This window comes from Callithrix jacchus, chromosome 1, assembly GCF_049354715.1.
Source record: "Callithrix jacchus isolate 240 chromosome 1, calJac240_pri, whole genome shotgun sequence".
NCBI classification, from domain to species: domain Eukaryota; kingdom Metazoa; phylum Chordata; class Mammalia; order Primates; family Cebidae; genus Callithrix; species Callithrix jacchus.
Genome location: NC_133502.1, coordinates 126,334,237 through 126,357,511, shown reverse-complemented (window position 1 = coordinate 126,357,511; position 23,275 = coordinate 126,334,237). Strand labels below are relative to the sequence as shown.

Below are 23,275 nucleotides of genomic sequence, written 5' to 3'. Positions count from 1 at the left end.
CATGAAAAAAAAACATGTACCCCATAAATATGTAAAATATCAATGAAAGAAAAAAAACTCACAACTACACAAAATCGACGTGCTTGACTCTTCCAAGGCCAGTGGGAAGTTAACCTCTCTTAGTAGTATTACTGAATTGTTTCTGTGGTTACTTTCATTTTCCTGATGGAAATCCGTGTTCTAAAAAACAAAGAGAGAAAGAAACATTGTTATCAGTGTTCTCCTTCCCAAGGAATCTGAATCTTGTGAATGTCTTCAAGGAAATGGGAAGATGGGGAGACGTGGTCAAGTTTTCTCTCCCACAGACACAGTTTCTCATCAGAAGGTGGTGAATGGTAGCTCACTCCAGTTGAATAATCAGTTGATGAACATGAGAAGCTGATAGTGTTCAGGGAGGGAAAAGAAAATTCTTACATGCTTATGGGTTGGCAATGTTCCTAGGGCAATTTGTTCCTAGGACTCAAACTATTACTGTTTCTTACAAACATCAAAAACCCATATATGAAGCCACCGGATTGAGTCCGGAAAAATCCTGTTAAGACACAGAGCTTCCGCCCTTGCTCTGTGCACCTGCTGTTGTGCCTGTGTATATTTCTTTTTTTTTTTTTTAATTTCATTTAATTGTACCTTTTTCTACCACAGACCACAGAGACAGCTGACGATGAGGAGGACCAGCCTCTCAGCCTTGCCTGGCCTTCCGAAACCCGCAAGCAAATCACATTTCTGATTGTTCTCCCCATAGTGTTTCCTCTCTGGATTACCTTACCTGACGTTCGCAAACCTGTAAGTAAAGCATTTTTAAAATAGTTTCCTTGTAAAATGTATGGTACATTAACAGGCTGCATCTGCTTCAATTTGTGTTGAAAGGAAAAAGGAAGTACACTTGTATAAAAATTTCACGTGTACCCCATAAATAGGTACTATTATGTAACCAAAAAAAATTTCTTTAAGGAAAAGGAGAAAGTGTATATAAGAAGATACAAATTTCTCGAGTAATCACACAGTTACTATGATTGTTCAGATTATCAAATCTGTGTAACAAACTACCCCAAAACTTACTGGTGTGAAACAACCACCATTTTAGTCTGCCCTTCAATCCTGTCGATCAGGAATTTGAATAGGGCACATTGTGGAGGGCTTATCTCTGCTCTGTAATGTCTGTGGCCTGAAGCAGGAAAACTTGAAGGGTTACTTGTATCTTGTCTTGGGGTCACAATCATCTGGAGGCTTCTTGGTTGTTTCTGGCACCTGAGCAGAAATGATTCAAAGGCTGGGCTCAGCTGGGACTGTCTACTGGAATGCCTAAACGTGGCCTTTTTGTGTGACTTGGGCTTCCTCAGAGCATGGTGGCCTCAGGGTAGTGAAATGTTTTACAGAAGAGGTCAGTCAGGACTCCAAGAGTGAATGTTGCAGTGACAGAAGACAGAAGCTGCATGGCCTGTGATGATGCCATCCCAGAAGTTACAGAGACTCACTTCTGCTCTACCTTACTGACCAAAGCAGTCATAAGTGTGTCTTGATTAAAGGAGGAGAAAACAAAGAGTTTACCTAGAATAGAACAGTGTCATATAGCATGCCACTATCCTGATGGGAAGAGTGTCAATGAATTTGCAACCATGTTTTAAAACCAGCACAGTGATCGTCTCTGAGAAAGGCCACTGAAGGTCTGAAGCAGGAAGGCTACTCACTTTTTCTGACATATTCTTGCAACTATGAACATTATTAATTAATTCAAAAAATAATTTAAAGAGATGCATTTATGTAGTATAAATGTCTACATGTCTGATGTTCTCTTTCTTATGTTACTATCATTACTTTAATCGATTTTATTATCTACCGTTATTTACTGGGTGCTCTGAACACATCAGCAAAGTACAATCTGAGTATAGACCAAATCAAAAGAATACCTCCACCCGCTGTTGTTGAAGTGAATCCTTGGGCCATTGCCCAAGAGGTAAACAAAAAAACTAATAAGAAAGAAGGAAAAGCAGCTCTACCTCTTAGTATAGCACGACATACACAAATTCATTCAATAAAACTGTATACCTACCTAATATGCATCAGATTCTGCACTAAATGTTCCCCATGAGAGTCTCATTTCTGCATAGAACAGCACACAGTATGCTTGGAAATCCAGTCTATCCCAGGGCTGGCACTTGGAGCAATGAGAGAAAGCCCCATGGCTACCCTGCCCACACTGCAGGGGCTGGCTCTCAAAGAGGGACTGCACAGGGAGGAGAGCATCAGGGACAGCTCCATTTTCCTGTTGTGTGCATCAGCCAGGGCGGTTGTTATAACCCAGGTAACATCTGCCTTGATTGAGTCCTGTTGATTTGCCAGCAGTTGCCAGTCAGGAGACTTTGATCTTCTCTAATACCTTCTTGATCTTTTAACTCAGATTGTCAAAAGGATGAACATTTTGCCAGCATTTATTCCCAAAGTCGTTTCCAACTCTGAGAGCCCAGGACCTTGAGTTATTGGCCCACAGTAAACTATACTGTGGAACTTCAGCAAACATCTAGGGTAGGAATCTGTATATTACTGGCATAAGTTGAAAGAAACTTAGGCACAAAGAAGCTAACTAATTTATACTTGGCCATTTCCCAGCAGGTAAGGCTGAGACCCAGACCCAGGTCTATGTGACCACATTGCTTGGCCTTCTCTTCATATTTTCATAATGCCAGAGGTAGAAAACTGAAAAGAAAAAAAAAAAAAGAAAAAAAAAACTTTTCTAAAAGCACTTGGAATAGAATATTTTGATAACTTCCAGCATAATTTATCTTAAGTCTCCAAGAGCTCCCTCATTTGAAAAAGACAGAAGAAAAACCCCATCCCATTCACCTGGCCCTTAAATAATGCAGCCTAGTGGAGAGCCAGGTCTTGTCAAGTAGGCAACAAGCAAGGACTACTTCTTGTAGGGACTCCCAACAGAAGAGGGTTCCTGGTAAAAGATGCATGACACAGGTGTGGCTCACTTAAAGCAATATTTAAGTTTCTTTATTCAAGATGCCATTGTAGAGCATCTGCACTATGCAAAGGCCTGTCCCTTCCTGAAAAACCCCGAGCAAACAAACAGTTGAATGTGTTTGATTTTTCTTGGCTCACACCACATTGACATTTCTGAAATACGCTTGCTTTCTCTCCTGCTCCCTCTTCTCGCCATTGCTCTGCTGTTTAGTGCAATGCTTTTGTTTGGCCCTAGGGAAGAAAATCAGGGAGTAACAGATACAGTTTTCTAAATTCCCAAAAAGGCCTCATGTGGTGTGGCCCCCAGCAGAAGGGCCAATTGCCTGATGAGAGGATGTTTGCACACAACCGTTGAGGCAGTCAGGAATATGTGCAGGAATGGGAGGAAGATGCCAGGAAGTCAAGGCCCTTGGCTCTCAGGGTTAGGAGGAACTCTCAGAGAAAGGGCTGGCAAAGTGTTCATCCTCTTGGTAATTTGAGGTGAAAGGTCAGAGAAGATCAAAAACTCCCAACTTCCTAACTGGTAACTTTCGGAAAACCAACAAAAGTCAGTCAAGGCAGTCATTACTGGGTCAGGACAACCGCTCTGGCAGGTGCTACAATCCCAAAAGGCACTGAGCAAGAAAACAGAGCTGTCCACAGTGTCCTCCTCTCTGTGCAGTCCCCCTTTGGGAGCTGGCCCCTGCAGCATGGGCAGAGTAGCCAGTGGGGATTTCCTTCATTGCTCCCCCAAGTGCCAGCCCTGGAATGGACTGGATTTCTTTTCTTTTTCTGAGTATACTCTATGCTGTTCCAAGCAGAAATGAGACTCTTATGAAGTCTCATGGCCACATATAACCACAGAGCAAGATTGTACAGCTGTGCAAGAGAAGCTGGACTTGAACCCAAGTCTCTTGACTCCAGAGCATTTCAACTTCCTTCATAAATATTTTTGAGCACCTATTATGTGCCAAATACTGGGTCTCAGGTAGTGTTTAAGAGATCTAAAGACACAGAATTGGCCAGCGCAGTGGCCCACACCTGTAATTCCAGCACTTTGGAAGGCTGAGGCTGGTGAATCACAAGTTCAAGAATTCAAGGCCAGCCTGGCCAACATGGTGAAACCCCATCTCTACTAAAAAAACAAAAAATACAAAAATTGGCCAAGTGTGGCGGCAGGTACCTGTAATCCCAGCTACTTGGGAGGCTGAGGCAGGAGAATTGCTTGAACCTGATAGATGTTGCAGTGAGCCAACTGCAACCACTGCATTCCAGCCTGGGTGACACAGCAAGACTCTGTCTCAAAAAAAAAACAATGTACAAAATTCACTATTTCTATCGTTAAGGAACTCTAAGTTTAGTAAAGGAAACCAGGTATGGTTTCCTTTATATGGCATGGCCACATATAACCACAGAGCAAGATTGTACAGCTGTGCAAGAGAAGCTGGACTTGAACCCAAGTCTCTTGACTCCAGAGCATTTTCATTCTACCACATTGACAGTGAAGGGTTTTCCCCCCACAACTGATGAGCTGTACAACATTGGGAAAAACACTTCTCAACCCTGGAACCCATTTTTTCTCCTCTGTGAATCAAGGGTTGGAAGGTTTCTAGATTCCCTGCCAGCCATGACATTCTGTGATTGAGGAAAGCATAAAGAGATAACCATTGCACATGTAAGGTAAGCATAAATCCCAGTTTACTCACAACAGTCCCAGTTTATTCTCAAAGCACATTGGTTTGGAAGACAAATTATATGGGTATATTCTGCATATACAATATACCAAATGAAAGAAACCATGCCAGTTAACACAAAAGCCTATAAGTGATCATGCTTAGTTAGAATATTGTTAGATTTGACCTTCTATCAGTTATCTTCTGCTGTGTAATATACCATCCCAACCTAGTGGCTTAAAACAAGGCATTTTTTAACCCATAATTCTGTGAACTGGCAATTTGGGCTGGGCTCAGCTGGAAAGTTCATCTGCTGGTCTTAGTGGTGCTCACTTAACATGGCTGGGAGCTGGTTGGCATAGGGCTGTCACAGCTTGAACAGCTTGTCTTTGCTCCACATAATCTTTTATCCCAAAGCAGGCTAGCCTGGACTTATTTACATAATGGCAAAGTGCCAAGAACATCAAGCATGAAAGCTTCAAAGCCCTCGAGATCTAGTTTGAAATTTGCACACTGTCACTTCCAATACATTCTATTGGTCAAAGCAAGTCATAAGGCCAGCACAGATTCAAATGATGGAAGAATAGACCTCACCTCTTGATGAGAGGAGGAGCAGAGTATTGTGCCCATTTTTGCAATCCACCATAGAACTCATGTACTTCCACAAGGAACTCTTGAAAAAATATCTAGGGAGAGGAAAGAGAGAGGAAAATTATTAACTAATACATATTTGCTCCACCTTAGGACCTGGTAGCTCTGCCTCTTTCCTAGATTTTGATTACCCAAGGAGACAAACCTTGATATTAATTACAAGGAAAACATGATTTTGTAATGTATACATATGGCTTCAGAGTATATAGTACTCCCACTAGCTTTTATTTCTGCTTCATTTATCTGCAAATTGTATGACAGTGTTTGTTGAACCATGCATAATTTTAACTCATATTAATTAATATGGGCTTCACACTTACAGTTTTCTTCAATTAATAGCTTTTTTTCAAAAGTAAAAGAACTAAAATAATAAACCTCAATGAGGAACAAGTCTGATGAAAATTGAAAATAATAAATAAATTAAAGACCCAAAAAGTTATCTTCTCTCATGACTAGGATAGGTACTCCTGCAATACAAGAATGCATATAATGAGATATGGTAACATACCCCATTAGAACTAGGAAGGAACCTGAGAACTCAGCTGGGTGTTTGCAATTTCTGTTATTCATTCACCAAGTATTATTGGGTGTCTATTATGTACCAAGCAAGGTCTAACAAGGATAAAGTAATTGAGATCCATAGAGGTTTGATGACTCGTTCAAGCACACCCAGCTAGAAAGAGGCAAAGGCAAGACCTAGGCCAGGTCTTCACAGTCCCTTTCACTTCCCCAAGTATCAGTTTCTTCACCTCTTAAAAAGTAAAATGAGCATAATACAGTTGGCTCTTCATATCTGCAGGGTCTGCATTCAAACAATCACAGATTGAAAATATTCAGGAAAAAAATTTTAGTACACAACAGTGAAAAAATACAGATTAAAAACAATACAATTTGACAGCTATTTACACAGCATTTATATTTTACTAGGCATCATAAATAATCTAGAGCTGCTTTAAAGTATATGGGATGACGTACAAAGGTTATAAGTAAATACTCCACCATTGGATTCGAGCATCTGCAGATTTTGGTATCCTCAAGGGTGGTGGAACCAATCACTCATGGATACCAAGGCATGGCTGTATTGTCTAATAACAAATATAATTATTATCTGAGCACTTATTATGTGCAAGTTACTTTGCTAGATATTTTATGTACATGAAGTCCTCAAAACAACTAGATGTTATTTCCCCCATTTTACAAATGAAGAAACCTAAGCTTAAAGGGATTAAATAATTTGTCTCAGGTCATATTGCTGATAATTTGTGAGCAGAGATTTTTAATACCAGTTATATTCATCCAGAGACCACACTTTTAATCTTCAGTAGGATTTCGGGGGTGGGGGACTTCATTAAATATATATCCCAGAACCTTACACAGAGTAGATGCTTAGTGAATATTTGTTGAATTTAAATCAGTGAAGATATAGCTAATTTGTACAACCAGCTAATGTCCAGCAACTTTTCCCCAGGCAAGCCAATATCACTCTGATGTACTAAAAGCTTCTAATGAGAGCATCCACTGTCAATTACATAAGTAAACCACAACATGGGAGCAACATGGCCAGCACATGGATGCCACTTGCTTATTTGCTAATTTATATGAGGTCCATCCCAGCAGATGGCAGGATGAACCCATTACTATAACCATAAATTGTCATGTTAGATCTTGTCCCCAAGAGCTATTTTCTTCCTTCCAATGACACTGATAACTAAATGACTATACAGTTGCTACTGGGCAGAGATGTCTGGAATGAGACCATGCTGTCCAAGTAAAGGGAACGGTCCAAGAAAGATGAAAGAAGTGATTACCTGGGTTGTGAGAATGGAAATGGTAGGGTAAAGTTTGACAGTTGGGAAAACAGCCCAAATGCTGATGCATGAAAGGTGGTTACTTCCAAAGCAGGAACAACATGGGAGGCTGGGTGAGGCAGATGGCCATACAGCTGGAATGCTAGTTTCTACTTCCCTGATGCTTTTTTTATTTTCTGACATTCAGAGCAGACCTAGTATAATGATCATGATCATTATGTCTGTGGCAGGGTGTATTTTAGCATTATTGGCCCCGTTTTTCTTTGGGAAAGAGTCAGTATAACCTAGATATTGGGAGTACATGCGATACAGTCAGGCAGACCTGGTTTGAATTTTATCTCTAGTTCAGGATCTGTCCAGAGTAAGTTCTCAGACTTTATCCTACCTCTAGCTTATGATGAAGATTCTGAAATTCACAAAGAAAATATATTTTTAGACTTTTTCATTGAGTCCCTAATGCACATTAGGTATGTTTCAATGCCCATTAATTACTAACTGGCTTCTTGATTAAGAATCATGAAGATCAAATACTGATTTAGAGAAGTTTTCAACTAGTATATTGATTTGAATTTAGTTCCTTTAATTCCTTGTCTGATACCTCGCTTTCTACCTTTGACTAGGAATTTTCTGTAGCTCAGTTAACTATTTTTCAGATGAGAAATAAGTTCAAATGATTTGATTCTGACTTGTGAAGTTATCTCAAAGAACAGATATGCAGAGACACAAAGTTAAAATAATAATTACACATTTAGTAAATTAGCTAACCTGGAAAATAAGGATTCTATGAAATGAGGATTAGGACATCCTGTACTTATGCCACACTTTAAAGCATGGAGAAAGTTTTTCATTCCCCTCATACATTGCCTGGAATCAAGTACTGGTTGGGGCTCACATCACACATGTAGACCCCACATGGCAGGAGGGCCCTTCTCTTTCCTGTAACAGAATTCAGCCATGGAAGATGAAACCCTCACTGCACATAGCATCCTGAAACAGTGACTGTGATCAGAGGAAAAGGTTGGAAACTTTAATAAGCTGAATTCCTTGCCTGGGAAACCTTGATCTCTTAGCACTGGCTCAGGGAATTCAGTCACCAGAATCCAGCTGATTCCCTAGCTTAAAATAAAAAATAAAAAAAAATGTGCTGGGGGATTGCTGGCAAGATGGCCAAACAGGAAAAGCTCCAGTGTGCAGCTCCCAGCAAAACTGACATGGAAGGCAGGTAATTTCTCTATTTCCAACTGAGGTACCTGGTTCATCTCATTGGGACTGGTTGAATAGTGGGTGCAGCCCAAGGAGGGTGAGCCAAAGCAGGGTGGGGCATCACCTCACCTGGGAAGCACAAGGGGTCGGGGAACTCCCTCTCCTAGCCGAGGGAATGCACTAGGGTGTGCATCCTGCACTCAGCTCAGATACTGCGCTTTTCCCACGGTCTTTGCAACCCGCAGACCAGGAGATTCCCTCTGGTACCTGCACCATCACCAGGGCCCAGGGTTTCCAGAACAAAATTAGGTGTCCATTTGGACAGACACCAAGCTAGCTACAGCAGGTTGTTTTTTCCATACCCCAGTGGCGCCTGGAATACCAGCAAGACAGAAACGTTCACTTCCCTGGAAAGGGGGCTGAAGCCAGGGAGCCAAGTGGTCCAACTTGGTGGGCCCCACCCCCCCAGAGGCCAGCAAGCTAAGATCCACTGGCTTGAAATTCTCTCAGCCAGCACAGCAGTCTCAGCTCAACCTGGGATGCACAAGCTGGGTGGGGGAAAGGGTGTCCACCATTGCTGAGGCTCCAGTAAGTGGTTTCAACCTTACAATGTAAGCAAAGCCTCAGGGAAGTCCTAACTGGGTAGATCCTACCACAGCTCAGCAAGGCCACTGCAGACAGACTGACTCACTAGATTCCAGGTCATCTCTTAAAAAAAGGCAGCAGCCGGTTAGGGACTTAAAAATAAAGCCCCCACCTTCCTGGGACAGAGCACCTGGAAAAAGAGGCAATTGTGGGCACAGCTTCAGCAGACCTAAACATCCCTGCCTTGCAGCTCTGAAGGGAGCAACAGATCTCCCATGGCACTCGAACTCTGATAAGGGACAGACTGCCTCTTCAAGTGGATCCCTGACCCCCATGTATCCTGACTGGGAGACACATCCCAGTAGGGGCTAACGGACAACTCATACAGGAGAACTCTGACAGGCATCTGGTGGGTACCCCTCTGATACCCCTTCCTACCAGAGGAAGGAACAGGTAGCAATATTTGCTGTTCTGCAGCTTCCACCAGTGATACCCAGGCAAGCAGGGTTTCTAGTGCACCTCCAGCAAACTCCAGCAGACCTTCAGCAGAGAGGCCTGACTGTTGAAAGGAAAACTAACAAACAGAAAGGAATAGCTTCAGCATCAACAAAAAGGATATCCACCCACAGACCCCATGCAAGCGTCACTGACTTCAGAAACCAAAAGTAGATAAATCCACAAAGATGGGGAGAAATCAGCACAAAAATCCTGAAAATTCTAAAAACCAGAACGCCTCTTCTCCTCTAAGGGATAACAACTCCTCTCCATCAAGGGAGCAACATTGGACAAGAATGAATTTGATGAAGTGACAGAAGCAGGCTTCAGAAAGTGGGTAATAACAAAGTTTTCCAAGCTAAAGGAGTATGTTCTAACCCAATACAAGAAAGCTGAGAACCTTGAACAAAGGTTAGACAAAATGCTAACTAGAATAACCAGTTGAGAGAAGAACATAAATGACCTGTTGGAGCTGAAAAACACAGCATGAGAACTTCATGAAGCATACAAAAGTTTCAATAGCTGAATCGATTAAGCAGAAGAAAGAATATCAGAGATTGAAGATCAACTCAATGAAATAAAATGAGAAGACAAGAGTAGAGAAAAAAGAGTGAAAAGAAATGAACAAAGCCTCCAAGAAATGAGATTATGTGAGAAGACCAAATCTACATTTGATTGGTGTACCCGAAAGTGTCGGGGAGAATGAAACCAAAAGTTGGAAAACACTCTTCAGCAAATTATCCAGGAGAATTTCGCCAACCTAGCAAGGTAGGCCAACATTCAAATTCAGGAAATACAGAGACTACCACAAAGATACTCCTCAAGAATAGCATCCCCAAGACACATAATCATCTGATTCACCAGGGTTGAAATGAAGGAAAAAATGTAAAGGGCAGCCAGAGAGAAAGGTGAGGTTACCTACAAAGGGAAGCCCATCAGACTCACAGTGGATCTCTCAGAAGAAACTTTACAAGCTAGAAGAGAGTGGGGGTCAATATTCAACATTCTTAAAGAATTTTCAGCCCAGCATTTCATATCCAGCAAAACTTCATAAGCAAAGGAGAAGTAAAATCTTTTACAGACAAGCAAATTCTGAGCAATTTTGTCACCACCAAGCCTTCCTTACAAGCTCTCCTGAAGGAAGCATTAAACATGGAAAAGAACAACCGGCACTAGCCGGTTGCAAAAAAAAAAAAAAAAAGTACCAAATTATAAAGACCATCGATGCTATGAATAAACTACCTCAACTAACGAGCAAAATAACCAGCTAGCATCATAATGGCAGGATCAAATTCACACATAACCATATTAACCTTAAATGTAAATGGGTTAAATGCCCCAATAAAAAGACACAGACTGGCAAATTGGATAAAGAGTCAAGACGCATCGGTGTGCTATATTCAAGAGACCCATCTCATGTGCAAAGACACACATAGGGTCAAAATAAAGGGATGGACGAATATTTACCAAGAAAATGGAAAGCAAAACATTCCAACTGTAGTCTCTGATAAAACAGACTTTAAAGCAACAAAAATCAAAAGAGACAGAGAAGGGCATTACATAATGGTAAAGGGATCAATGCAACAAGAGCTAACTATCCTAAATATATATGCACCCAATACAGAAGCACCCAGATTCATAAAGCAAGTCCGTAGAGACCTACAAAGAGACTTAGACTCCCACACAATAATAGTGGAAGACTTTAACACCCCACTGTCAATATTAGGCTGTTCAACAAGACAGAAAATTAACAAGAATATCCAGAACATGAACTTAGCTCTGGACCAAGCAGACTGAATAGACATCTACAGAACTCTCCACTCCAAATCAACAAAATATACATTCTTCTTAGCACACATCACACTTATTCTAAAATAGACCACATAATTGGAAGTAAAACACTCCTCACCAAATGCAGAAGAATGGAAATCATAACAGTCTCTCAGACTACGGTGCAATCAAATAGAACTCAGAATTAAGAAACTCACTCAGAACTGCACAGCTACATGGAAACTGAACAACCTGCTCCTGAATGATTACTGGATAAATAATGAAATGAATGCAAAAATAAAGATGCAAAACCAGTGAGAATGAAGACACAATGTACCAGAATCTCTGGGACACATTTGAAGCAGTGTGTAGGGGAAATTTATAGCACTAAATACCCACAAGAGAAAGCAGGAAAGATCTAAAATCGACACCCTAATGTCACAATTAAAAGAACTAGAGAAGCAAGAACAAACAAATTTAAAAGCTAACAGAAGACAAGAAATAACTAAGATCAGAGCAGAACTGAAGGACATAGAGACATAAAAAACTTCAAAAAAAAATCAGTAAATCCAGGAGCTTGTTTTTGAAAAGATCGACAAATAGATATATCACTAGCCAGACTAATAAAGAAGAAAAGAGAGAAGAATCAAATAGACGCAATAAAAAATGATAAAGGGGATATTACCACTGATCCCACAGAAATACAAGCTACCATCAGAGAATACTATAAACACCTCTACATAAATAAACCAGAAAATCTAGAAGAAATGGATAAATTCCTGGACACTTACACCCTTCCAAGACTAAACCAGGAAGAAGTCAAATCCCTGAGTAGACCATTAACAAGTTCTGAAATTGAGGCAGCACTTAATAGCCTACCAACCAAAAACAAGTTAAGGACCAGATGGTTTCACAGCTGAATTCTACCAGAGGTACAAAGACAAGCTAGTATCATTCCTTCTGGAATATTCCAAACAATAGAAAAAGAGGGGCTCCTCCCTAACTAATTTTATGAAGCCAACATCAACCTGAGATCAAAACCTGACAGAGACATAACAAAAAAAATTTTAGGCCAGTATTCCTGATAAATATTGATGTGAAAATCCCCAATAAAATACTGGCAAACTGAATCCAACAGCACATCAAAAAGCTTATCCATCACCATCAAGTCGGCTTTGTCCCTGGGATGCAAGGCTGATTCAACATTTGCAAATCAATGAACGTAATCCATCACAGAAACAGAACCAAAGACAAAAAACACGCGATTATCTCAATAGATGCAGAGAAAGAAAGCCTTCAACAAAATTCAGCTCTTCGTGCTAAATCTCTCAATAAACTAGGTATTGATAAAAATGTATCTCAAAATAATAGCTGCTATTTATGACAAACCCATAGCCAATATTATACTGAATGGGCAAAAACTGGAAGCACTCCGTTTGAAAGCACAAGACAAGGATGCCCTCTCACCACTCCTATTCAACATAGTATTAGAATCTCTGGCCAGGGCAATCAGGCAAGAGAAAGAAATAAAGGGTATTCAATTAGGAAAATAAGAAGTCAAATTGTCTCCATTTGCAGATGACATGATTGAATATTTAGAAGACCCCATCATCTCAGCCCAAAATCTCCTTAATCCAATAAGCGACTTTGGCAAAGTTTCAGAATACAAAATCAGTGTGCAAAAATCACAAGCATTCCTAATCACCAATAATAGACAAATAAAGAGCCACATCATGAGTGAGCTCCCATTCACAATTTCTGCAAAGAGAGTAACATACCCAAAAATACAACTTACAAGGCATGTGAAGGACCTCTTCAAGGAGAACTACAAACCACTGCTCAAGGAAATAAGAGAGGACACAAGCAGATGGAAGAACATTCCATGCTCATGCATAGGAAGAATCAATATCATGAAAATGGCCATACCACCTAAAGTAATTCATATATTCAATGATATCCCCATCAAGCTACCATTGACTTTCTTCACAGAATTGGAAAAAATTACTTGAAATTTCATATGGAACCAAAAAAGAGCCCACGTAGCCAAGACAAGCCTAAGCAAAAAGAACAAAGTTGGAGGCATCACGCTACCTGACTTCAAACTGTACAAGGCTACAATCAAAACAGCATGGTACTGGTACCAAAACAGAGTCATAGACCAATGGAACAGAACAGAGCCCTCAAAAATAATGCCACACATCTATAACCATCTGATCTTTGACAACCCTGACAAAAACAAACAATGGGGAAAGGATTCCCTATTTAATAAATGGTGTTGGAAAATTGGCTAGCCATATACAGAAAGCTGAAACTGGATCCCTTCCTTATACCTTATACAAAAATTGACTTAATATGGATTAAAGACTTAAATGTAGGACCTAAAACCATAAAAACCCTAGAGGAAAACCTAGGCAATATCATTCAGGACATAGGCATGGGTGGAGACTTCATGACTAAAACACCGAAAGCAATGGCAACAAAAGCCAAAATAGACAAATGGGATCTAACTAAACTAAAGAGCTTCTGCACAGCAAGAGAAACTATCATCAGAATGAACAGGGAGCCTACAGAATGGGAGAAAACTTTTGCAATCTATCCATCCAACAAAGGGCTAAAATCAAGATTCTACAAGGAACTTAAACAAGTTTACAAGAAAAAAACAACCCCATCAAAAAGTGAGTGAAGGATATGAACGGACACTTCTCAAAAGGAGACACTTATGCAGCCAAGAAACATGAAAAAAAAGCTCATCATTACTGGTCATTAGAGAAATGCAAATCAAAACCACAATGAGATACCATCTAACACCAGTTAGAATAGTGATCATTAAAAAGTCAGGAGACAACAGATGCTGGAGAGGATGTGGACAAATAGGAACAGTTTTATACTGTCAGTGGGAGTGTAAATTAGTTCAACCATTGTGGAAGACAGTGTGGCGATTCCTCAAGGATCTAGAACCAGAAATACCATTTGACCCAACAATCCCATTACAACAAACCCAACAAACCCAAAGGATTATAAATTATTCTACTGTAAAGACACATGCTCATGTAAATTTATTGCAGCACTGTTCACAATAGCAAAGACTTGGAACCAACCCAAATGCCCATCAATGATAAGACTGGATAAAGGAAATGTGGCACATATACACCATGGAATACTATGCAGCCATAAAAAAGGATGAGTACATGTCCTTTGCAGGGACATGGATGAAGCTGGAAACCATCATTCTCAGCAAACAGACACAAGAACAGAAAATCAAACACCACATGTTCTCACTCATAGGCAGGTATTGAACAATGAGAACTCATGGACACAGGGAGGGGAGCATCACACACTGGGGTCTGTTGGGGGGTGGGAGGCTAGGGAAGGGACAGCATTAGGAGATATACCTAATGTAGATGACAGGGTGATAGATACAGCAAACCATGGCACATGTATACCTATGCAACAAACCTGCATGTTCTGCACATGTACCCCAGAACTTGAAGTATATTTTTTTTTTTAGAAAAATGTGCTTTCATAAGTGAAGATCTAATGGCTGGGTGTGGTGGCTCACACCTATATCCTAGCACTTTGGGAGAGTGAAGTAGGCATATCACGAAACCAGCTTGGCTAACATGGTGAAACCTTTGTTCTACTAAAAATACAAAAAAAAAGTAGCCAAGCATAGTGGCAGGCACCTGTAATCCCAGCTACTTGGGATGGTGAGGCAGGAGAGTGGCTTGAACCCAGGAGGCAGAGGTTGCAGTGGGCCAAGATCACACCACTGCACTCCAGCCTGGGCAACAGAGCAAAACTGTATCTCAAAAAAAAAAAAAAAAAAAGAAAAAAGAAGTGAAGGTCTCTAATTCTACTTTGAATAAAATGATTACTTTTTTCCTCCATTACCCATTAAAGCACTTAGTTCACCAGGAGGGATCTGAGTCCTTGTCCACAATATTTTTCTTCTAAGAAAGAAACGGGACAGGAAAAAGCATTTGAGGGTAAGGTGGCTACTCACTGTGGCCTGATGCCCTCCCCAATTTAATCAAGCCTGCTTGGTCTTTCAGCCATCCCAGCTAACAAATGGCCCCACTGAACAGCAGTCATTTAAAGAAAGGAAGGGATGGTGTGAAATTTAACCACCATGCAAATGATCATAAAAAATATATATTGAACTTAGTAAAGAAAACATAAGCCTGGTTTGGAGCAATAGAGACTGTGTTCCTTATTATTGATATTTGGAAGATTACCATATATGAGTTTATCTTTTCCTTTTAATAAAACTCTCAAAAGCCATGACAGAAAATGTTCTATGTGACTGCCCAAGGTCAGCCCTTCAGACAATTGAGATTGCTTTCATCCAAGTCAACTCTAAAATTCATTTCTCTGGATAAAATTGGATGGCATTATCAAAGCAAAATGTGGGACTGTTTCTCAATGTAGAAAGCTTTGAAATAAAAAGTGTTTGGCAATAATAGGTGAGAGGCTCTCTGACAGCATTGTGCTGAGTGTGTTTTTAAAGGACCCCAGTTTTTCAACAAAGGACATTAAAAGAACACCACTAGGATGCAAACCTGGATTTCTCTTTAGTGGGTCTGGGTAGGAGACACTGCATTTCAACCGTCTGATTTTTTTGGCCATTTCTAGGAAACTTTAAAAGTGTTCACACTTTATGCCTCAGATAGCATAAAGTCTACATCTAGAAGCAGAATTGAACATAATGTATTTTGGGGTGGTGAGCAGGAGAGAATCATTCGTAAGAGGAATGTCTGAAAGTGGAAATCAGTACATTTGAGCATCTCTGCCTTTGTCTACTCTAGTCCATGTGTGGTTCCAGTGTCCTGGAGACTGGTCATCATCCAGAATCTATAAAAGCTGTGGTAGTGGCTTCTTCTATGTGGCTTTCTTGATAATTCGTGAGACTGTAAAATGACTCAATCTATTTTTAAACCTGCTGATACTTCCCATTTCTTGTTCAATGGAATTAATCACATAGGTTTCCTGGCTTATGGATTGTTAGGATTCATGGTTTGCAAGCAGTAGAAACTGATTCTGACAAACTCTGGAGCAAAAGAAAGAAAAAGGAAGGAGAATATGGTGTTAATATTGAAGGAAAGGTCAAAAAAAAAAAAAAACAATTAATCACATAGGTTTCCTGGCTTATGGATTGTTAGGATTCATGGTTTGCAAGCAATAGAAACTGATTCTGACAAACTCTGGAGCAAAAGAAAGAAAAAGGAAGGAGAATATGGTGTTAATATTGAAGGAAAGGTCAAAAAAAAAAAAAAAAAACAGGCCTTAGAAAGGGCAAGAGTAGAGGGAATCTAAACATCTAGCAGCAGGAACTAACAGACATTCTCTTCAAGACTTCCATCTCAGGAACCAGCACTGTGATCATTCAGTTCTATCAATTTCACATTTCCAAGGGAGAATCTTACTGTCCCAGCTTGATCAGGAGTAGGGCCTTTTGATCACTAATCCTAAGATGCAGGAAACGCTAGAGAAACAGCTACAATGGTGGTTTTAGCTTTGGACTTCTAGATCCATCTCGATGGATAACACTGACATTCTCACCTCTTCTTGGTTATCTTTCAGTCATCAAGGAAGTTTTTTCCCATCACGTTCTTTGGCGCCATTAGCTGGATTGCAGTATTCTCTTACTTGATGGTCTGGTGGGCACACCAGGTAAGAATTTGATAGGGACATGCATCTGTCTGGTTTTCCTCCAGTCCTGATTGTCAAGTGCTTAATCATTGTGTTTGCTTTCCGAAACTGCCACAACAGTATTGGGTATGACACAGACGAGCTGGCATTCTAGGCCTAAAGGAATTTATACACTTAACTTTCCCTAGTCTCCTGGCTGGCCTTTCCCTGTAGCAGGTAATTAATCAGCATAGCCTCTGGACAGTTATGTGGAGGCAGACAAGTCCAGCTGCTTCTTGCCTCTGCATCCTGAGGCCAGGATAACCCAGGCCTGGGAGGAATGTCAACATTTTGCCTGGTTCAGTAGTACTTACTTCATCTTGAGCAGCCACTCACTTCATGTTCTAACCAGCCTTTCAAAATTGGGTCTTAGGAAAGCATCTGGAGACAAAATAGCCTTTTCCTTCGGCTTCACTTTATAAAAGTGATAATGTGTTTCATTTTTATTTTTAACCCAATATCAGTCATAATGCCTATCACAAGAATACACTCTCAGTAATTGTTATTGAAAAACATGAATGAAGAGTAAGATTCAAGGGTTTCACATTGTCACATAGTGGTAATCATTGATAATTGAGTATGTACCACACACCCCGCAATTCGCATCCCTTTATCTTTATAATCTTGACAGTAACCCTCTATATACATTCAGAGCCTTTAAAGGAGGTACTGTTATTATCCACAGCTTACAGGTAAAGAAGTTAAGCTTAAAGCTGGTATGCTTACCCGAGATCACATAGGTAGAACTGAGATTTTAACCTACTACTCTGCAATTCCAAAAATCAGGCTTTTAGTCTCTATTAAAAACTACATAAATTCCAAACTTCCCACTTGTATCCTCTGTTTAATATAGTCCTAATATTATTATACTTGTTAACATAAATAAAATATAGCAATTTGAAATCAGGAAATGTACACTCAGAGCATATGTGAATAGACTTTTCAACAAATGGTGCTAGAATAATTGGATTTCCATATGCCAAAATAAACAAACTTAGATTCTTACATCATACTTTACATATAATTTAACTGAAAGTGGATCACAGTTTTAAATTTAACAGGTAAAGCTATTAAACTTTTAGAAAACTGAAAAACGAAATCTGTATGACCATAAGCCAGGCAAAGAGTTCTTTGATGTAATACCAAAGCATGATCCATGAAAGCAAGAAACTTGATTAATTAGATTTCATTAAAATTAAAACTTTTGCCCTTCAAGAAACACCATTTAAAAGGAATAGAAAAACCACAGACTGGGAGAAAATATTTGCAAATCATATATATCTGATAAAGCACTTATATCCATCCAGGATATAAGCTTAAAGCTCCATAATAGGACGGCAAGCATCTTCAAGTATCCTAATTTTAAAGATCTGAACAGGTATTTTACCAAAAAAGATATGCAGATGGCTAAAAAGCACAAGAAAATATGCTCAAGATCATTATTAATTAAAGAAGTATAAATCAAAACCATAACAAGATACCACTTTACACCAACTAGGATGGGTATAATGAAAAAGACAGAACATAACAAGTGTTGATGAGGATGTATAGAAATTAGAATCCTTACATACTGTTGATAAGAATGTAAAATAGTGCAGCCACTTTGGGAAATAGTTTGGCAGTTCCACAAAACATTAAACATAGAGTCACCATATGATCCAGCAATTCCTCTCCTAGGAATAGACTTAAGAGAAATGAAAACATACATCCACACTTGTACACAAATGTCCAAAGTAGCATTATTCATAATTACCAAAAGGTGAAAACAACCCAAATGTCCATCAACTGATGAATGGATAAGCAAAATGTGGTATATCCATGCAATAGAATATCATTACATAGTAAAAAGAAATGAGGTACTGATACATACAATATGAATGATACTCTAAAATATTATGCTAAGTGAAACAAGCCAGTCACAAAAGGATACATGTCATATGATTTCATTTATATTGAAAGGTACAGAATAGGCAAACCTAGAGACATGTTAGTATTAATAGTTGCCTAGGATTGGGAAGGTTAGGGGAAATGGGAAGTGACTGCTAGGGGGTATGGGTTTCTTTTGGAGATGATGAATAAGTTCAAAACCTAAATTATCATCAAGGCTGCACAACTCTGAATGCACTAAAAATCATTGAATTATATACATTAAAATGGCTGAGTTTTAAAGTATTTAAATTATATCTCAGTAAACTTGTTTAAAACCAATTACAAGGTATCACTTCACAACCACTAGTTTGGCTATTAAAAAAAAAAACAGCACATGTTGATGAGGATGTGGAGAAACATGACTGCATACATTTGTAAAAACTGGCAGGCTGGTTGGGGTAGCTCATGCCTGCAGTCCCAGCACTTTGGGAGGCTGAGGCAGGCAGAGCCCTTGACCCCAGAAGTTCAAGATCGGACTGGGCAACATGGCAAAACCCTGTCTCTTCAAAAATACAAAAAAATTAGCTGGCCATGGTGGCACATGTCTGTAGTCCCAGCTACTCAGGAGCTTGAGGTGTGGAGGATCACTTGAGTCCGGGAGGTGGAGGCTGCAGTGGGAGCTGAGATCACACCACTTCACTACAGCATGGGTGACAGAGTGAGGCCCTATCTCAAATACAAATAGGAAAAAAAAAACTTGCAGAACTGTACAATTTTTTTAAAGATGGATAAGTGTTATTATATGTAAAGCATACCTAGGTTTTTAAAAGAATACATGTTACTATCAAGATCCACAGAAAATGTTGGCTGATATACTATCTTATTTCTACAATAATTTTGTGTTATATCAGTTATTTTACTGACATTTAACTTCAGATTACTCTTTCTGGATATTTCCAAAAACCATTCGCTCCCTGAGCAAGTTCTGTTCCCTGGAGTCATTATTTTCTACATTCATTGACAGACATTTGCTACCAACACCTGGCAGAAATCACAGCAGAAGGTGGGCTGCTTCTCAACCTCCAGATATCCAGGCTGAAAGGACTGTTTACCATTTATAACATATAATAGTTTTTCTTAATAACTATATTTATTTCCTCATTTACTAATAAAGAAAAAAATGGTGTTTTTCTAACTTGCTGGGATATGCTGTTTCCCAGCTATTTCTTTTTGGCCATCCTAGAAAACATCTTGCAAGATTCCATCTTTTTCTTTTCTTTTTAATGATTACCTTAATTCCAGTCTTGTTTTCTTTTCATTCTTTCAAAGAAAAGGAATACAAGGCCAGGTGTGGTGGCTCATGCCTGTAATCCCAGCACTTTGGGAGGCCAAGGCAGGTGGATCAGAGGTCAAGAGATCGCAACCATCCTGGCCAACATGGTGAAACCCCATCTCTACCAAAAATACAAAAATTATCTGGGTGTGGTGGCACGTGCCTGTAGTCCCAGCTACTTAGGAGGCTGAGGCAGGAGAATCGCTTGAACCCAGGAGGCAGAGGTTGCAGTGAGTCAGGATTGCATCACTACCCTCCAGCCTGGTGAGAGAGCAAGACTCCATCTCAGAAAAAAGAAAAGGAATACAAATTCAATGCCTGAAACAAGAATTTTAAAAAGCCAAGATTAATTAAAGGCATAAACAGAAGCCTTACTTTTCAATGATGGAAGAAAACTTTCTCTTTTCTTTCTCCTATAGAAATGCTTTTGTCTTTTCAAACACCCAGACAGCTGAACAAAATAGCAGATTCTGTTCCAAGAAGTCTAGCTCTAATTCTGTTGTTTATATTTCTGAACTATAAAATCCATAGCAGTTATACAATCTGGTGTTTAATTCTTCTATCGATGCTTTTATCAACCATAAATGCTATTTGATAAATTATTTGGCTACTGTTTGGCAAAAATACATGCCCTTCGCCTACAACACTTTAACGCAATTTGCCCTTAGCTTTTTTTTCTTTCTTTTTTATCCTTTAGTTTTTGGGTTTTGTTGTTATTGTTTTTGTACTTTAATGAATTTAATGGGTGATGAAAATCTGTTGTTAAAGTCAATCCTGCATCTAATATTAGGAGTTAATTTTAAGAGTTAAATAAGATCTTGTATCTCATTTAGCTAATATAACATTCTTTCAGATCCTCCTTAAATCAAGGCACAGAACTGCATCATGGAATACTGGGAGCAGCAGCGTGGAGTCTGACCTCTGAGTGGCCTCATCATTTGCTGTTTTTAAGAAAATGAGGGAATTTCCCCAAAAGACTGCTCATGTTCTTTCTATTAATAGCTCTAAACTTCTCTGATGCTCCCTGATTTTTCAGAGTACTGTCCCATCCATGCACCCATCATCTTTACTGAATTGACAAAAGTTAACTTCAGTGAAATGTACTCAAAACAAGCTTATAAAGGCTAGTTCTCCTTCCACAGAAGTGTTTCTAGAGCCACACAGATTCACCAGGGGTTTGACATCTAATGAAAACTCTCATGCAGTTTTCTGTGATGTGAATTGGCCCCAGTAAGTCCACTTCTGTTCCTGCTGCCAGATACCTGACAGTCTGATAAATTAGAGAGGGAAAGGAGTAACGTCTGAGTTATAAAATCTGGTTTTTTGGCTGGGTGTGGTGACTCACACCTGTAATCCCAGCACTTTGGGAGGCTGAGGCAGGCAGATCATGAGGATCAGGAGTTTCAAGACCAGCCTGGCCAGCTGAAAACCCCATCCTACTGAAAATACAAAAATCAGCCAGATGTGATGGCAGGCACCTGTAATCCCAGCTGCTCAGGAGGCTGAGGCAGGAGAATCGCTTGAATCTGGGAGGCAGAGGTTTTAGTAAGCTGAGATCGTGCCACTGTACTCAAGCCTTGGCAACAGAACAAAACTCCATCTCAACAAAAGAAAAAAATAAATAATAAAATCAATTCTGGGTTGTCTTGAACTTTTACTGTATGCCTAACACTGCTATTTGCTTTATTTGCATCATCATGTATAGTCATCAACAATTCTGAGTGGATATTATTCTCATTTTACAGATGGGAAAATCCAAGACTCAGGGAAGTTGTCTACCTTGCACTAAGAATGGCAGGCTAGGATTTGCACTCAGCACTATCATCTCCCAAGCCAGTGCTCTTAACCACACCACCATTTTTCTCCTCTTCAATTCCTATGTTTTCCTGTATATAATAGCATCTAAACTCCAAATATGAATTATTTTGTTTATATTTTGGGGACAAGGTCTTGCTATGTTGCCCAGTCTGGTCTCAAATGTCCAGGTCTCTAGTGATCCTTGTGCCTCAGCCCCAAATACCTGGGACTACAGTGGATGCCACCGCCCAGCTAAATGATTTTTGAAACAGTCACTGCTTTAGAATTCCCTTGGAGAATTTAAATTATTAAGAATGTTTTAAATAGATTGGAACTTGCTGACAGTGACACTTGTTCAGTCAGCATCTTCGCGGTCTTTGACAATGCTTCACTCCAAATCTCTAACACAAAATTGACATCAAGGAGAATATTTTGCTCAAATAGTGTGCTCCTATGCAAAACTCTTACTGAACATTTTCTAGGAGAATCGGCACAAAAACAGGCTAGTGAAATCACCTATGTATACAGATTGATTTGCTTACTCAGCACATCGGCATTGAGAATCTGCCATATACTAGGCTATGTTCTGTCAGTTACAGAGCTCACAGTGACCAGGGCAAGAATCCTGCATACACGGAGCTTACTTTCGAATGGGGAGCAGTGACTCTGTGCACCATGAGGACAGGGTAAGCTAGTGCAGCTCACCAGGCTCTGGAAAAGACATGAGCATCAAAACAAAAATATGCTTTTAAGCCAGTAGAAACCATGCTATTTCTTATAAAAATAAGAATTTTTAAAAAGGATTTAGAAATGAGTGATATTATTCCCTAAAAGCCTTTATCCTTATATGGTATTTTAGCCCTTTAATTTTTTCAAAAACTGCCAGACATCATCAGGTAACCAAATGGAAAGCATTATCTTGAAGGTTTTCAGAATCACACTTCACCAACTCCAGCAAAACACATATAGGTTTTAAAATTTCCAAGAGGCCAGGCACAGTGACTCACACTTATAATCCCAGCACTTTGGGAGGCGAAGGCAGGAGGATCTCAAGGCCAGGAGTTCAGGACCAGTCTGGACAACATAGTAAGACCCATCTCTTAAAAAAATTAGCGAGGTGTGGTGGTGCTTACCTGTGGTCCCAGCTACTCTGGAGGCTGAGGGTGGAAGATCACTTTAGCCCAGGAGGTTGAGGCTGCAGTGAGCTAGGACTGTGCTACTGCACTCCAGCCTGGGCAACAGAGCAAGACCCCATTACTAAAAAAAAAACAAAATTTCTAAAAAGTCCCAAGACAAAGAAATTGCTCAAGAGAATGAAGGAATTTCTGCCTGAGGCTAGACCAACCTTCCAAAAAAGAACTCGTCACTCTTAAAAGGCAAAGACAAAGACCAAAAAGGAAAAAAAAAAGTAATAGTTGCCCTCTCCTTGCTTTTTAATAATGTACCATTTACAAAGG

At 39.7% G+C, this 23,275-nt stretch overlaps 1 protein-coding gene and 1 long non-coding RNA gene across 5 annotated transcripts in view; one reads left to right on the top strand and one right to left on the bottom strand.

Annotated features, from left to right (window-relative positions):
• LOC103793333 (uncharacterized) overlaps positions 1-16,718 on the bottom strand; it is a 28,404-nt gene extending 11,686 nt beyond the window's left edge. Inside the window, exons 1-3 of one of the 2 annotated variants that reach the window (XR_013534558.1) lie at positions 5,214-16,718; positions 4,130-4,242; positions 63-180 (exon numbers count right to left, since the gene is read on the bottom strand). This is a non-coding gene — a long non-coding RNA (uncharacterized LOC103793333). The remainder of the gene's footprint in view (positions 1-62; positions 181-4,129; positions 4,243-5,213) is intronic. The other variant, XR_004745179.3, reaches the window with a different exon arrangement.
• SLC24A2 (solute carrier family 24 member 2) overlaps positions 1-23,275 on the top strand; it is a 281,759-nt gene that overhangs the window by 244,293 nt on the left and 14,191 nt on the right. For 2 of the 3 annotated variants that reach the window (XM_008997580.5, XM_008997571.5), the window contains 2 exons: positions 643-783; positions 16,712-16,801. In XM_008997580.5, coding sequence (XP_008995828.1) covers positions 643-783; positions 16,712-16,801 — 231 coding nt within the window. The remainder of the gene's footprint in view (positions 1-642; positions 784-16,711; positions 16,802-23,275) is intronic. The other variant, XM_035306629.3, reaches the window with a different exon arrangement.